General features: G+C 47.9%; 1 protein-coding gene across 1 annotated transcript in view; it reads right to left on the bottom strand.

The window, feature by feature from the left end:
• The window catches only part of si:dkey-22o22.2 (neural-cadherin), a 354,455-nt gene that overhangs the window by 22,964 nt on the left and 316,874 nt on the right, over window positions 1-14,617 (bottom strand). The window contains 4 exon segments of the mRNA XM_055633687.1: window positions 2,398-2,675; window positions 9,243-9,478; window positions 13,632-13,816; window positions 14,500-14,593. Coding sequence (XP_055489662.1) covers window positions 2,398-2,675; window positions 9,243-9,478; window positions 13,632-13,816; window positions 14,500-14,593 — 793 coding nt within the window.

The following is a 14,617-nucleotide window of genomic DNA, read 5'->3' as shown; positions in this document are numbered from 1 at the left end:
TGGCACGGTGGGGCAGCAGCTGAGTTGCTGCCTTACAGCGCCAGAGACCTGACTACGGGTGCTTGTCTGCAGGCACGGAAATCGCTATCAAAACATGGGGGTGGGGGGGGGGGAGGAACGACACAATTTCTTGGCGGCCGCGCGCGTGCATGCGCCCGCACACACACACGAGGCTTCGGCCGTGGGTCCCTGTGGACGGTAACATCGGGAGCTGACCTGGTTGGTGACCGTCTCCGAACTCCAGCTTCGTCCTCCCCGAATCGTGGGGCTTGAATCGGCCCGTTCACGGGGTCTTTCATCGGCCGGCGGGGGCTTCAACATCGGGAGCCCCGATCACCTTGATGCAGCAGTTTGATTTTAAGCCCCGCCGGGCGCTGAAAAGCCCCGCAAACAGGCCGATTCAGCCCTTACAAAGCGGCTTATAAAGTTCTGATTACAAAACATGGGGGGGGTCGTCCCCCACCTCTCAAAGCATGGAGGGGGGAACATGTCCCCCCTGTCCCCCCCAGGATTTCCGCCCCTGCTTGTCTGTACGTTCCCCCCCGTGACCCGTATGGGTTTTTACCGGGATCTTCGGTTTCCTTCCACACTCAAAAGACGTACAGGTTTGTAGGTTAATTGGGTTCGGTAAAAATTGTAAATTGTCCCCAGTGTGGTGTGTAGGATAGTGTTAGTGTGTGGGGTTCGCTGGTCGACGTGGGCTAGGCGGGCCGAAGGGCCTGTTGCCGCGCTGCGTCTCTAAACTAAACAAAACCAAAAGTAAAAATGCATGGTGTTGCACTTCAATGCGTGATGAGAAGTTTAGAAGGCACAAAAGTTTGATCAAGAGAAATCTTTTTAGTTTTTAGAGATACAGCGCGGAAACAGACACTTTCGGCCCACTGGTTCTGCTCCAACCAGCGATCCCCGCACATTAACACTGTCCTGCACCCACTAGGGACAATTGTTACATTTACCAAGCCAATTAACCTATGTCTTTGGGGTGTGGGAGGAAACTGAAGATCTCGGAGAAAACCCACGCAGGTCATGGGGAGAACGTACAAACTCCGTACAGACAGCGCCCGTAGTCAGGATCGATCCCGGGTCTCTGGTGCTGCATTCGCTGCAAGGTGGCAACTCTACCGCTGTGCCTCCGTGCCGCCCTTAAGTCAGTTGGACAAATTCACAGATACAAGTGTGCCATGAAATTAAGTTCATGGAGTGGTACAGCGTGGAAACAGGCCCTTTAGCCCAACTTGCCCACGCCAACCAACATGCACCATCTACACTATTTTTGGACCATTATGGATCGGGCCATAAGGCTCAGAAGTAAGACCTTCAGCCTAGCTTGCCCATGATGACCAAGATGCCCCATCCAAACTAATCCCACTTGCCTGCCTCTAATCCCTCTAAACTTTTCCTAACATAAGGTCATAAGTGATAAGAGTAGAATTAGGCCATTCGGCCCATCAAGTGTACTCCGCCGTTTAATCATGGCTGGTCTATCTCTCCCTCCTAACCCCATTCTCCTGCCTTCTCCCCATGACCTCTGACACCTCTGATAAGGTGCCCCTCCCATTCCCACAATGACCTTTCTGTCCTGGGCCAGTTCCACTGTCAGATTGAGGCCACAAGCAAATTCGAGGAACAGCACCTCATATTTTGCTTACAACTCAGCGGTTTGAACGCTGATTTCTCTCATTTCAAGCAATTCCTGAACTACAATCTGTGTACCTGTCCAAATGTTTTTTAAGTGTTGTGATTGTACCTGCCTAAACTACCTCCTCCACAAGGGATTTATCCGGGTGATAACAGACAATAGGTGCAGGAGTAGGCCTTTCGGCCCTTCAAGCCAGCACCGCCATTCACTGTGATCATGGCTGATCATCTCCAATCAGTACCCCGTTCCTGCCTTCTCCCCATATCCCCTGATATTTTTAAGAACTCTATCTAGTTCTCTCTTGGTTTACTCCGTACTCCGGTTTACTCCCATACTCAAGAGACGTACAGGTTTGTAGGTTAACTGGCTTCTGTAAACTGTCCCTAGTGTATAGGGTTGAACAAGTGTACGGGTGATCGGTGGCTGGTGTGGACCCAGCGAGACGAAGGGCCTGTCTCCATGATGGATCTCTAAAGTCTAAAGACTGCCTCTGATGGCGGATAAAAATCTTTCCAACGCACACTTCCAAATTCAGGGACAGTTTCTTCCCAGCTGTTATCAGGCAACTGAATCATCATATCTCCCCATATCCCCTGACTCCGCTAACTTTAAGAGCCCTATCAAGCTCTCTCTTGAAAGTATCCAGAGAACCGGCCTCCACCGCCCTCTGAGGCAGAGGATTCCACAGACTCACAAGTGAAACTTAACGTGGGACCTGGTCAGTTAAGTGGCGAAAACGTAACTTGTGGCCGACTCACCTGTGACCCCAATCAACATCCACACAAGTGCCTCCATTGAGGCATGGGTTAATGGAATAGGAAGAGCAGGAGTATCGCCGGCCTTCGCGGGCTGAGCAGAGGCACTGGGCAGTGGTGGAGGTTGTTATGGAGACCAGGGCAACCTCTCCGGCCTCCAGCACGGTGGGAGCTGGGCTGAAGCCGGTGCTGCTGGTACATCCCGTCGCCCGCTCGCAGGCAGCGTTCCCACACTCGTCCACGCCCACCTGCGAGATGCTCACGTTTAAGGCGAGTTCCAACTGCACGGAGATAAAAATGCATGCATTACGCACTTACACCATGACCCACGTGATCTCCCAGTTGCCAAACACTTTAACTCCCCCTCCCATTCCCGCACTGACCTTTCTGTCCTGGGCCTCCTCCATTGTCAGAATGAGGCCCAGCGCAAATGGGAGGAACAGCACCTCATATTTCACTCGGGCAGCTTACACCCCAAGATGGGAGCAAAGCAGACGTATAGGCCGGTTAGTCTGATGTTGGCGGTTGGTAAGAATTGGGAGTACATTATAAAGGATGAGGTTGCAGAGTATTGGCAGGACAAATCAAAATAGGACGTACATGGTAAATGGTAGGGAATTGAAGAATGTAGGTGAACAGAGGGATCTGGGAATAACTGTGCACAGTTCCCTGAAAGTGGAATCTCATGTAGATAGGGTGGTAAAGAAAGCTGTTGGTGTGCTGGCCTTTATAAATCAGAGCATTGAGTATAGAAGTTGGGATGTAATGTTAAAATTGTACAAGGCATTGGTGAGGCCAATTCTGGAGTATGGTGTACAATTTTGGTTCGCCTAATTATAGGAAGGATGTCAACAAAATAGAGAGAGTACAGAGGAGTTTTTACTAGAATGTTGCCTGGGTTTCAGCAACTAAGTTACAGAGAAAGGTTGAACAAGTTAGGGCTTTATTCTTTGGAGCGCAGAAGGTTAAGGGGGGACTTGATAGAGGTTTTTAAAATGATGAAAGGGATAGACAGAGTTGACGTGGAAAAGCTTTTCCCACTGAGAGTAGGGAAGATTCAAACAAGGGGACATGACATGAGAATTAAGGGACTGAAGTTTAGGGGTAACATGAGGGGGAACTTCTTTACTCAGAGAGTGGTAGCTGTGTGGAATGAGCTTCCAGTGAAGGTGGTGGAGGCAGGTTCGTTTTTATCATTTAAAAATAAATTGGATAGTTATATGGATGGGAAGGGAATGGAGGGTTATGGTCTGAGCGCAGGTATATGGGACTAGGGGAGATTATGTGTTCAGCACGGACTAGAAGGGTCGAGATGGCCTGTTTCCGTGCTGTAATTGTTATATGGTTATATGGTTATATGGTTATTTAGAAGTTCATGATAAAATAGGCCAAAGTCAGCATGGTTTTGTGAAGGGGAGATTTTACCTGACGATTCTGCTGGAATTCTTTGAAGACGTAAATAGTAGGGCAGACAAAGGAGAGTCAGTGGATGTGGCTTACCTAGATTTTCAGAAAGCCTTTGATAAGGTGTTCCTCCCATTCCCACACTGACCTTTCTGTCCTGGGCCTCCTCCACTGTCAAAGTGAGGCCCACACACAAATTGGAGAAACAACACCTCATAATTTGCTTACAGCCCAGCAGTATGAACACTGCTTTCTCTCATTTTAAGTAATTCTTGCATCGCCCCCCCCCCCCCCCCCCTCCCTTCCTCTCCCACCCTAGTCATCCTACTAGTTCCACTGTTCGCTTCCTTGTATCCCTCTGGTTAGCACATCTTCCCCAGCCAACAATGGGCTATTGTGGACTTCACGGTACCTGAGGTAAATCTGTTCCCGCTCCTGTTTTGTTCTGACTTTTTCTCACCTCCAGCCCTCATCCTTTGGTTTATGTTTCATTAGCAAGAAGAAGAGAAGAAGAAGAACCTCCAGTTCTATCCCCCCCCCTCCCCGCCCCAAAAGTTCTATCTTTCAGTCTGGCGGTGCTGGCTCGAAGGGCCAAATGGCCTACTCCTGCACCTATTGTCTATTGCCTAAGAAGGGCCCTGACCCGAAACGTCACCTATTCCTTTTCTCCAGAGATGCTGCCTGACCCGCTGAGTTACTCCAGCACTTTGAGTATCTTCTGTATAAACCAGCATCTGCAGTTCCTTCCTATACATTTATGTAACATATTTTGTAAAATTATAGGCCCTCGTGAATTAAAACGGGCCAATAATCAACAAATATGGTAAGTTACCACTCAGAGAAGCCCAAAGTGCTGGAGAAACTCAGCGGCATCTGTAGAGGTAGACACAAAATGTTGGAGTAACTCAGCGGGACAGGCAGCATGGAAGGAATGGGTGACGTTTCAGGTCGAGACCCTTTAGATTGAGTCAGGGGAGAGGGAGACAAAGAGAAGGTAAACACAAAATGCAGGAGTATCTCAGCGGGACAGGCAGCATCTCTGGATAGAAGGAATAGGTGATGTTTCGGGTCGAGACCCTTCTTCAGACTGATGTCAGAGGAGTGTGTGGGAGAACTGGGAAGGGGGAGGTAATAGGGAGAAAAGGAAAGCAAGGGCTACTTGAAGTTAGAGAAGTCAATGTTCATACCGCTGGGGTCTCAGCTGCCCAAGCGAAATATGAGGTGCTGTTCCTCCAATTTGCGTTGGGCCTCACTCTAACAATGAAGGAGGCCCAGGACAGAAAGGTCAGTTTGGGAATGGGAAGGGGAGTTGAAGTGCTGAGCCACCGGGAGATCAGGTAGGTTTAGGCGGACTGAGCGGAGGTGTTCAGCAAAACGATCGCCAAGCCTGCGCTTGGTCTCGCCGATGTACAGAAGTTGACACCTGGAACAGCGGATACAGTAGATGAGGTTGGAGGAGGTGCAAGTGAACCTCTGTCTCACCTGAAAAGACTGTTTGGGTCCTTGGATGGAGTTGAGGGGGGATGTAAAGGGACAGGTGTTGCATCTCCTGCGGTTGCAGGGATAAGTACCTGCGGAGGGGGTGGTTTGGGTGGGAAGGGGCGAGTTGACCAGGGAGTTACGGAGGAAACAGTCTCTGCGGAAAGCAGAAAGGTGTGGAGATGGGAAGATGTCGCCAGTGGTGGGATCCCGTTGGAGGTGGCAAAAATGTTGGAGGATTATATGTTGTATGCGAGGGCTGGTGGAGTGGAAGGTGAGGACAAGGAGGACTCTGTCCTTGTTACGAATGGGGGGAGCAAGATCTGAGCTGTGGGATATCGAGGAGACCCTAGTGAGAGCCTCATCTGAAGAGCAGAACCCCCTTTTCCTATAGAATGAGGATATCTCCAATGATGTAGTATGGAAAACCTCATCCTGTGCGCAGATGCGGACATAGTAGGGGATAGGGAGACAAAGAGATATGCAAGGGTAAGGTGTGAAAATGAAAGGTGACGAAGATCATGGAAAATGTAGAATAGATCCTGGCCCGGAAATTGCTATCAAACTATGGGGGGGGGACACAATTTCTTGGCGGCCGTGTGCCAAGAAACTGTTTCTTTGGGCATTATTTTCTGAATTGACAGGGGCGGCACAGTGGCGTAGTGGTAGAGCTACTGTCCGACAGCGCCAGTGACCCGGGTTTGACCCTGACTACGGGCGCTGTCTGTACGGAGTTTGTACGTTCTCCCCGTGACCCGCCAATCCCTGCGTGGGTTTTCTCCGAGATCTTCGGTTTCCTTTGGTATAAATGTGAAATTGGCCTTATGGGCCAGTCCCACTGGCGATTTTTTAGGCAAATGCCGGTGACCGTCATAGTCGTAGCAGGTCGCCAAAATACTAGCGACAACCTACGTCATCCTGGCGACAACCTACGACAGCACCCACATCAGGAGAAGTCGAGCTAAGTGGGACAGGCCCGTTAATGTGTGTAGGATAGTGTTAATGTGCGGGGATCGCTGGTCGGTGCGGACACGATGGGCCGAAGGGCCTGTTTCCGCACTGTATCTCGAAACTAAACTAAAAGCCATCGTGGCCCATAGTCTCTATTCCTCTGCTATACTGTTCTGTGTGTTAACTACAAAGAAAAGCTTAGGAGGTTGATTTCAATCTAATAGTCCCCATACTTCGGCATGTCTTGAAAGAAGCCCTCGTATAGAGAAGTATCAAATAGAGATGATTTAGCCGTCTGAAGAAGGGTTTCGGCCCGAAACGTCACCTATTTCCTTCGCTCCATAGATGCTGCTGCACCCGCTGAGTTTCTCCAGCATTTTTGTGTACCCGAGATGATTTAGCTTGCCTTCTTACACCCCCTAGTGGCCAGTGCACTAAATGTCGCTCCCTTTATCCTGTATCTGTACACTGCGGACAGCTTGATTGTAATCATATATAGTCTTTCCGCCAACTGGATAGCAAGCAACAAAACGCTTTTCACTGTACCTCTGTACACATGACAATAATAAACTAATCTAAAGGGTGGCACGGTGGTGCAGCAGTAGAGATGCTGCCTTACAGAGCTTTCAGCACCACAGACCCTGGTTCGATCCCGACCAGGGGTGCTGTCAGTACGGAGTTTGTACGTTCTCCCCGTGACCTGCGTGGGGTTTCCCCGAGATCTTCGGTTTCCTCCCACACTCCAAAGACGTACAGGCTTGTAGGATAATTGGCCTGGTATAAATGTAAAATTGTCCCGAGTGTGTGTCGGATAGTGTTCATGTGCGGGGATCGCTGGTCGGCGCGGACTCAGTGGGCAGAAGGGTCTGTTTCCGCGCTGTATCTCTAAACTAAAACATCGTAGAACAACATTGACAGGGCCTAAGGAACAGAGGCCCAAGTTTCCTTCTAGGGTGGGAACAGAAGTTCGAGAAATTCAACATGTAACATTACTTTATCTCGACATGCGTGAACGTTGCTATTTTTTACAAGGGTACGTCACTTTTGCTGAAGGTTTCAGCATTTGACGGCACTGGGCCTGTATTCGCTGGTGTTTAGAAGGGTGAGGGGAGCCCTCATTGAAACTTACCGAATAGTGAAAGGCTTGGATGGAGTGGATGTGGAGAGGGTGTTTCCACCAGTGGGAGAGTCTAGGACCAGAAGGCACAGCCTCAGAATAAAAGGGCATACCTTGTAGAAAGGAAATGAGGAGGAATTACTATAGTCAGAGGGTGGTGAATCTGTGGAATTCTTTGCCACAGAAGTCTGTGGCCAAGTCAGTGGATATTTTTAAGGCAGAGACAGTTAGATTATTGATTGGTGCGGGTGTCAGGGGTTATAGGGAGAAGGCAGGAGAATGGGGTTAAGTGGGAAAGATAGATCGGCCATGATTAAATGGCAGAGTAGACTTGAATGGCCTAATTCGGCACCTAACTCATATGAACATGAGCATCTGCAGTCCGTTGAGGCTCCAGTCTCCAGTAAGAAATTGCAGAGTATTGTGGATGCAGCCCAGACCATCACACTAACCAAGCTCCATTCCGTCGACTCCATCTACACCTCATGCTGCCTCGGCACTGGTCCTTGATTATGACCAGTGTCACTCTGGCCACTCCTTCTTCTCCCCTCTCCCATCAGGAAAGAGGTACACAAGTGTGAAAGTGCACACCTCCAGATTCAGGGACATCTTATTGAGGTGTGTAAAAGTGTGAGAGAGGGGCGTAGTCAGGGTGAATGTAGTATTTTATTCAGAGTAGGGGAATCAAGAACCAGAGGACATAGGTTGAAGGTGAGGGGAGAAATATTTAAAAAGACTGAGGGGCAACTTTTTTACAGAGGATGCCGTGTAAATGGACCAAGCTGCCAGAGGAGATAGTTGAGGGAGGTACTGTAACATCATTGAATAGATATTTGGATAGGCACATGGATAGGAAAGGGTTAGATGGATATGGGCCAAACACGGGCAGGTGGGATTAGTGTAGATGGGGCATCTTGGTTTCCATGGGCAAGTTGGGCCTGTTTCTATGCTTTATGACTCTCTGACTCAAAACAATCTATTCTCACTCAACATAGCTGAGGCAGGCAAACTAGCTATTTAACAGAGGCATTGGACAGGTAGTTTAGTTTTTTTAGTTTAGTTTAGAGATACAGCACGGAAACAGACCCTTCGGCCCAACGGGTCCACGCCGACCAGCGATCCCCGCACATTAACACTATCCTACACACACTAGGGACGATTTTTACATTTACCAAGCCAATTAACCTACAAGCCCGTACGTCTTTGGAGTGTGGGAGGAAACCGAAGGTCTCGGAGGAAACCCACCGTAGGGGTGAACGTACAAACTCCGTACGGACAGCACCCGTAGTTGGGATCGAACCCGTGTCTCCGACGTGGCATTCGCTGTAAGCAGCAACTCTACCGCTGTGCCACCGTGATCACCCCAATGAGGTGCATGGATGGGAAAGGTGTAGAGGGATATGGACCAAATGCAGGAAAATGGGACTAGAACAGATGGGGTGTCTTGGTCAGCATGGACGAGTTGGGCTGAAGGGTTGTGGTCAGTGGAAAGACAATACATGATTACAATCGAGCCATTTACAGTTGCCTGATAGCAGCTGGGAAGAAACTGTCCCTGAATCTGGAGGTGTGTGTTTTCACACTTCTATACCTATGGGAGAGGGGAGAAGAGGGGAGTCGCCGTGGTGCGACTCGTCCTTGATTACGCTGCTGGCCTTGCCGAGGCAGTGTGAGGTGTAAGTGGAGTCAATGGAAGGGAGGTTGGTCTGTGTGATGGCCTGGGCCGCGTCCACAATTCTCAGCAATTCCTTGCGGTCTTGGACAAAGCCGTTCCCAAACCAAGGGTGTATGTGGAGATATAAATGGCAGCGTGAGGTATAAATGGGGTCAATGGAAGGGAGGTTGGTTTGTGTAATCCGCAATTCGCTTAACATCTTAAACTCTGACAGGAGCACACCTTGGGTCTGAAAGCTGCCACATTTCCGTTCAACTTCTCCGCCTTGAAGAATGGAGGCCCTCGAGCCGCAAACCAGACATCTAGTTCTCCAACACGACCCCCGGCATTCACAACACTGAAAATATCAATATTATCCAGCTGTGCCGGAATGATTTCTGCTAACATCCTTCTTAAGTTGGAGTATTTACTTTCTTCGGCTTGGATAGGCTTGGAGATAAACTCTTCAGCTGTGATTCCTGTATGTAACATATTAAAAATATACATTTTCACCAGAAGAATGTGGCACAATATGAAGCATTTTCAGCTCTGCGTTTTCAAGACAATAGACAATAGGTGCAGGAGTAGGCCATTCGGCCCTTCGAGCCAGCATCGCCATTCAATGTGATCATGACTGATCATCCACATTCAGTACCCCGTTCCTGCCTAATAGACAATAAGACAAATAGGTGCAGGAGTTTGTGCTGGGAACTTTAGTTTTTTACTTTTAGTTTTTTAGTTTTAGAGACACAGCGCGGAAACAGGCACTTCGGCCCACCGGGTCCGCGCCGACCAGCGATCCCCGCATACTAACACTATCCTACACCCACTAGGGACAATTATTACCTTTACCAAGCCAATTAACCAACAAACCTGTACGTCTTTGGAGTGCGGGAGGAATAAAGATCTCGGAGAAAACCCACGCAGGTCACGGGGAGAACGTACAAACTCCATACAGACAGCACCCGTAGTCGGGATCGAACCCAGGTCTCCGGCGCTGCATTCGCTGTAAGGCAGCAACTCTACAGGTGCCCCACCGTGGCCGCCCTTGTCCAGTAATAATTACCAATTAGAGTCATAGAGTGATACAGTGTGGAAATGGGCCCTTTGGCCCAACTTGCCCACCCTGCCAACGTCCCAGCTACACAAGTCCCACCTGCCCTTGTTTGGCCCAGATCCTCTAAACCTGTCCTATCCATAATAATAATAATAATAATAAGTTTATTTATATAGCACATTTATAGTCAATTTTCATTGACCCCAAAGTGCTTTACATAATTTAAAAATCAGTTCCATACAAAGCATAAAGATGGGTTAACAAAATAATAAAATGCATAAACAGGACACAACATGTAACATAAACATGTACCTGTCTAATTGTTTCTTAAACATTGGGATAGTCCCAGCCTCAACTACCTCCTCTGACAGCTTGTTCCATATACCCACCCCCCTTTGTGTGAAAAAGTTACCCCTCGGATTCCTATTAAATCTTTTCCTCCTCACCTTAAACCTATGTCCTCTGGTCCTCGGTTCCCATACTCTGGGCAAGAGACTCTGTGCATCTACCCGATCGATTCCTCGTATGATTTTATACACCTCATCCTCCTGCGCTCCAAGGAATAATGTCCCAGCCTACTCAACCTCTCACTATAGCTCAGACCCTCTAGTCCTGGCAACATCCTCATAAATCTTCTCTGTACCCTTTCCAGCTTGGCAACATTGTCTTTTGTATTTCTTGAGGGTCAGGTTGCATTTGGATGATTGTGTTCAGTTTTGGTCACCCCTGCCATAGGAAGGATGTCATGAAGCTGGAAAGAGTGCAGATAGGATTCACGAGTGTGCGCCGACCAGCGACCACCAGCGGTAGAGTTGCTGCTTTTCAGCGCTTGCTGCGCTGGAGACCTGGGTTTAATCCCGACTACGGGTGCTGTCTTTACGGAGTTTGTACGTTCTTCCCGTGACCGCGTGGGATTTTTCTGAGATCTTCGGTTTCCTCCCACAATCCAAAGACGTACAGGTTTGCAGGTTAATTGGCTTGCGTTTGTATATTTGTATATAGAGATTATATATATAAGCATCTGGATAAACAGGGTCTGATTAGGAACAGTCAACATGGATTTGTGCCTGGAAGGTCATGTTTAACTAATCTTCTTGAATTTTTTGAAGATGTTACTCGGGAAATTGATGAGGGTAAAGTAGTGGATGTTGTATATATGGACTTCAGTAAGGCCTTTGACAAGGTTTCTCACGGAAGGTTGGTTAAGAAGGTTCAATGGTTGGGTATTAATGGTGGAGTAGCAAGATGGATTCAACAGTGGCTAAATGGGAGATGCCAGAGAGTAATGGTGGATGGTTGTTTGTCAGGTTGGAGGCCAGTGACGAGTGGAGTGCCACAGGGATCTGTGTTGGGTCCACTGTTGTTTGTCATGTACATCAATGATCTAGATGATGGTGTGGTAAATTGGATTAGTAAGTATGCAGATGATACTAAGATAGGTGGGGTTGCGGGTAATGAAGTAGAGTTTCAAAGTCTACAGAGAGATTTATGCCAGTTGGAAGAGTGGGCTGAAAGATGGCAGATGGAGTTTAATGCTGATAAGTGTGAGGTGCTACATCTTGGCAGGACAAATCAAAATAGGACGTACATGGTAAATGGTAGGGAATTGAAGAATGTAGGTGAACAGAGGGATCTGGGAATAACTGTGCACAGTTCCCTGAAAGTGGAATCTCATGTAGATAGGGTGGTAAAGAAAGCTTTTGGTGTGCTGGCCTTTATAAATCAGAGCATTTAGTATAGAAGTTGGGATGTAATGTTAAAATTGTACAAGGCATTGGTGAGGCCAATTCTGGAGTATGGTGTACAATTTTGGTCACCTAATTATAGGAAGGATGTCAACAAAATAGAGAGAGTACAGAGGAGATTTACTAGAATGTTGCCTGGGTTTCAGCAACTAAGTTACAGAGAAAGGTTGAACAAGTTAGGGCTTTATTCTTTGGAGCACAGAAGGTTAAGGGGGGACTTGATAGAGGTTTTTAAAATGATGAGAGGGATAGACAGAGTTGACGTGGAAAAGCTTTTCCCACTGAGAGTAGGGAAGATTCAAACAAGGGGACATGACTTGAGAATTAAGGGACTGAAGTTTAGGGGTAACATGAGGGGGAACTTCTTTACTCAGAGAGTGGTAGCTGTGTGGAATGAGCTTCCAGTGAAGGTGGTGGAGGCAGGTTCGTTTTTATAATTTAAAAATAAATTGGATAGTTATATGGATGGGAAGGGAATGGAGGGTTATGGTCTGAGCGCAGGTATATGGGACTAGGGGAGATTATGTGTTCGGCACGGACTAGAAGGGTCGAGATGGCCTGTTTCCATGCTGTAATTGTTATATGGTTATATGTTATTATATGGTTATATTTGGCATAAGTGTAAATTGTTCCTAGTGTGTGTTGGCTTGTGTTAATGTGCTGGTCAGCGCGGACTCGGCGGGCCGAAGGGCCTGTTTCTGCTCTGTATCTCTAAACTAAACTAAACCTGGTACACCCGCACTATCCTACACACTAGGCACAATTTACAATTTTCTTTTCTTCTACCTAAGCCAATTAACCTACAAACCCATACGTGTTTGGAGAGCGTGAGGAAACCAGAGCACACGGAGAAAACCCACGCAGGTCACGGGGAGAACGTGCAAACTCTAAACAGTCAGCACCCGTAGTCAGGATCGAACCCGGGTCTCTGGCGCTGTGAGGCAGCAGTTCAACCACTGTGCCACAGTAATGAATGAACGAGTCTAACATGGATTGGCAATTGTGACATTTAGCCGAGTAAAAATGGCATGGCCTGGATCGTAATAGCTTTCATGATTTAAAAAAAAAATTCATTCAGACAAATTAAAACGTAAAATCTTCAAACTTTCAGCTACGCAGCACAGATACAGACCCTTCAGCCCAAGCTGTCGCTGAATTTGTTTATTATTGTCAATTGCACTGAGGTATATTCTGTACGAAGTTTGTAGTCCTCCCTGTGACCGCGTGGGTTTTTCTAGGTCGCCAGGTGCCCCGGTCTCCTCCCAAGGATGCTGGAATCTCGACTAAAACGCCATGTGCTCCAAAGATGTACAGGTTTGTAGGTTAATTGGCTTCTGTAAAAATTGTCCCCGTCGTGTAGGATAGTGTTAGTTCATGGGGCGACTGCTGGTCAGCACTGACTCGGTGGGCCGAAGGGCCTCTTTCTACGCCATATCTCAATAGACAATAGACAATAGGTGCAGGAGTAGGCCATTTGACCCTTCGAACCAGCACCGCCATTCAATGTGATCATGGCTGATCATCCCCAATCAGTACCCCGTCCCTGACTCCGCTATTTTTAAGAGCCTTATCTAGCTCTCTCTTGAAAGCATCCAAAGAACCTGCCTCCGCCGCCCTCTGAGGCAGAGAATTCCACACACTCACCACTCTCTGTGAGAAAAAGTTTCCTCGTCTCCGTTCTAAATGGCTTACTCCTTATTCTTAAACTGTGGCCCCTGGTTCTCCAAAGTCTAAAGCCTGCAGTATTTTCACGTTGTTAAGAAACGCGCGGAAAATTATTTTTCACATTCCATAAAAATCTTTGTGATAAGTAAATGGTTAAATGCTCACCATTCAGTCTGAGGGAACCGGCATTGTATACGGCATCTTCCTCCAGATCTGTGACAGCCACCTTCACCGATGAAATGACATCGGGCCAAGTGCCGTCTGCAACTTTGACCTCAAAGCCATAAACTCCAGCGGGCGTGCCTTCAATAATACTGAGGAAACCAGAATCTTCATTGAGGGCAAAATATCTGAAACAAACGTGCATAATCGAGTATTTTAATAAAAAAAGAATTGAGCACCAAGCATTCTGCTTCATAGCCCTTGGAGTTGTGATGGTCCTTGGAGACACGTCAAACATTAGAAATACCGAGTGGAAACAGGCCGGTCGGGCGCACAGAGTCCGCGCCGACCAGCGATAATCCTGTCCGCAAACACAATTCTACTCACTAGGGACAATTTATGATTTTTACCAAGCCGATTAACCTGTACGTTTTTTAAGTGTGGGAGGAAACCGGAGATCCCGGAGAAAACCCACGCAGGTCACGGGGAGAGCGTACAAACTCCGTACAGGCAGCACCCGTGGTCGGGATCGAACCAGGGTCTCTGGCGCTGCAAGGCGGCAACTCTACCGCTGCACCACCGTGCCTTCCCAGCTACTGGTTTAAAAATTAAATTGGAAAAGGCTTCAAAGCAGCCTGGAGCACAGCGACCTCATTCAGGATGTTGCACAGCAGTCTACAGATAAGGTGAGCTAAGTTATATTAGAAAGATCAAAAGAGAGCATAAATGTATCAGTGACACATTCCCATATCTTCATAGTGTGAAATCACACTGCAAACTATCGAACGTAACGCATTCCTGTGTTAATGTAACTTGCAACGCATTTTCATTCTCGCAGCATGTCCCCTTACACTCTCTAAGACTGCCTTACCTTGGAAGCGATCCGATAAACATGTACTTTTTATCACCCCAGTCATCCAGATCCGGAGCTCGCACCCTGCCTAACTCGGTGGTAGCAAGTCGACCTAAAATAGAAGCAATACAGCACA

The sequence above is a fragment of the Leucoraja erinacea genome, chromosome 4 (assembly GCF_028641065.1).
Source record: "Leucoraja erinacea ecotype New England chromosome 4, Leri_hhj_1, whole genome shotgun sequence".
NCBI lineage: Eukaryota > Metazoa > Chordata > Chondrichthyes > Rajiformes > Rajidae > Leucoraja > Leucoraja erinaceus.
Note: the sequence above shows the minus strand (reverse complement) of the source record. Positions and strands in the feature narration are given on the sequence as shown.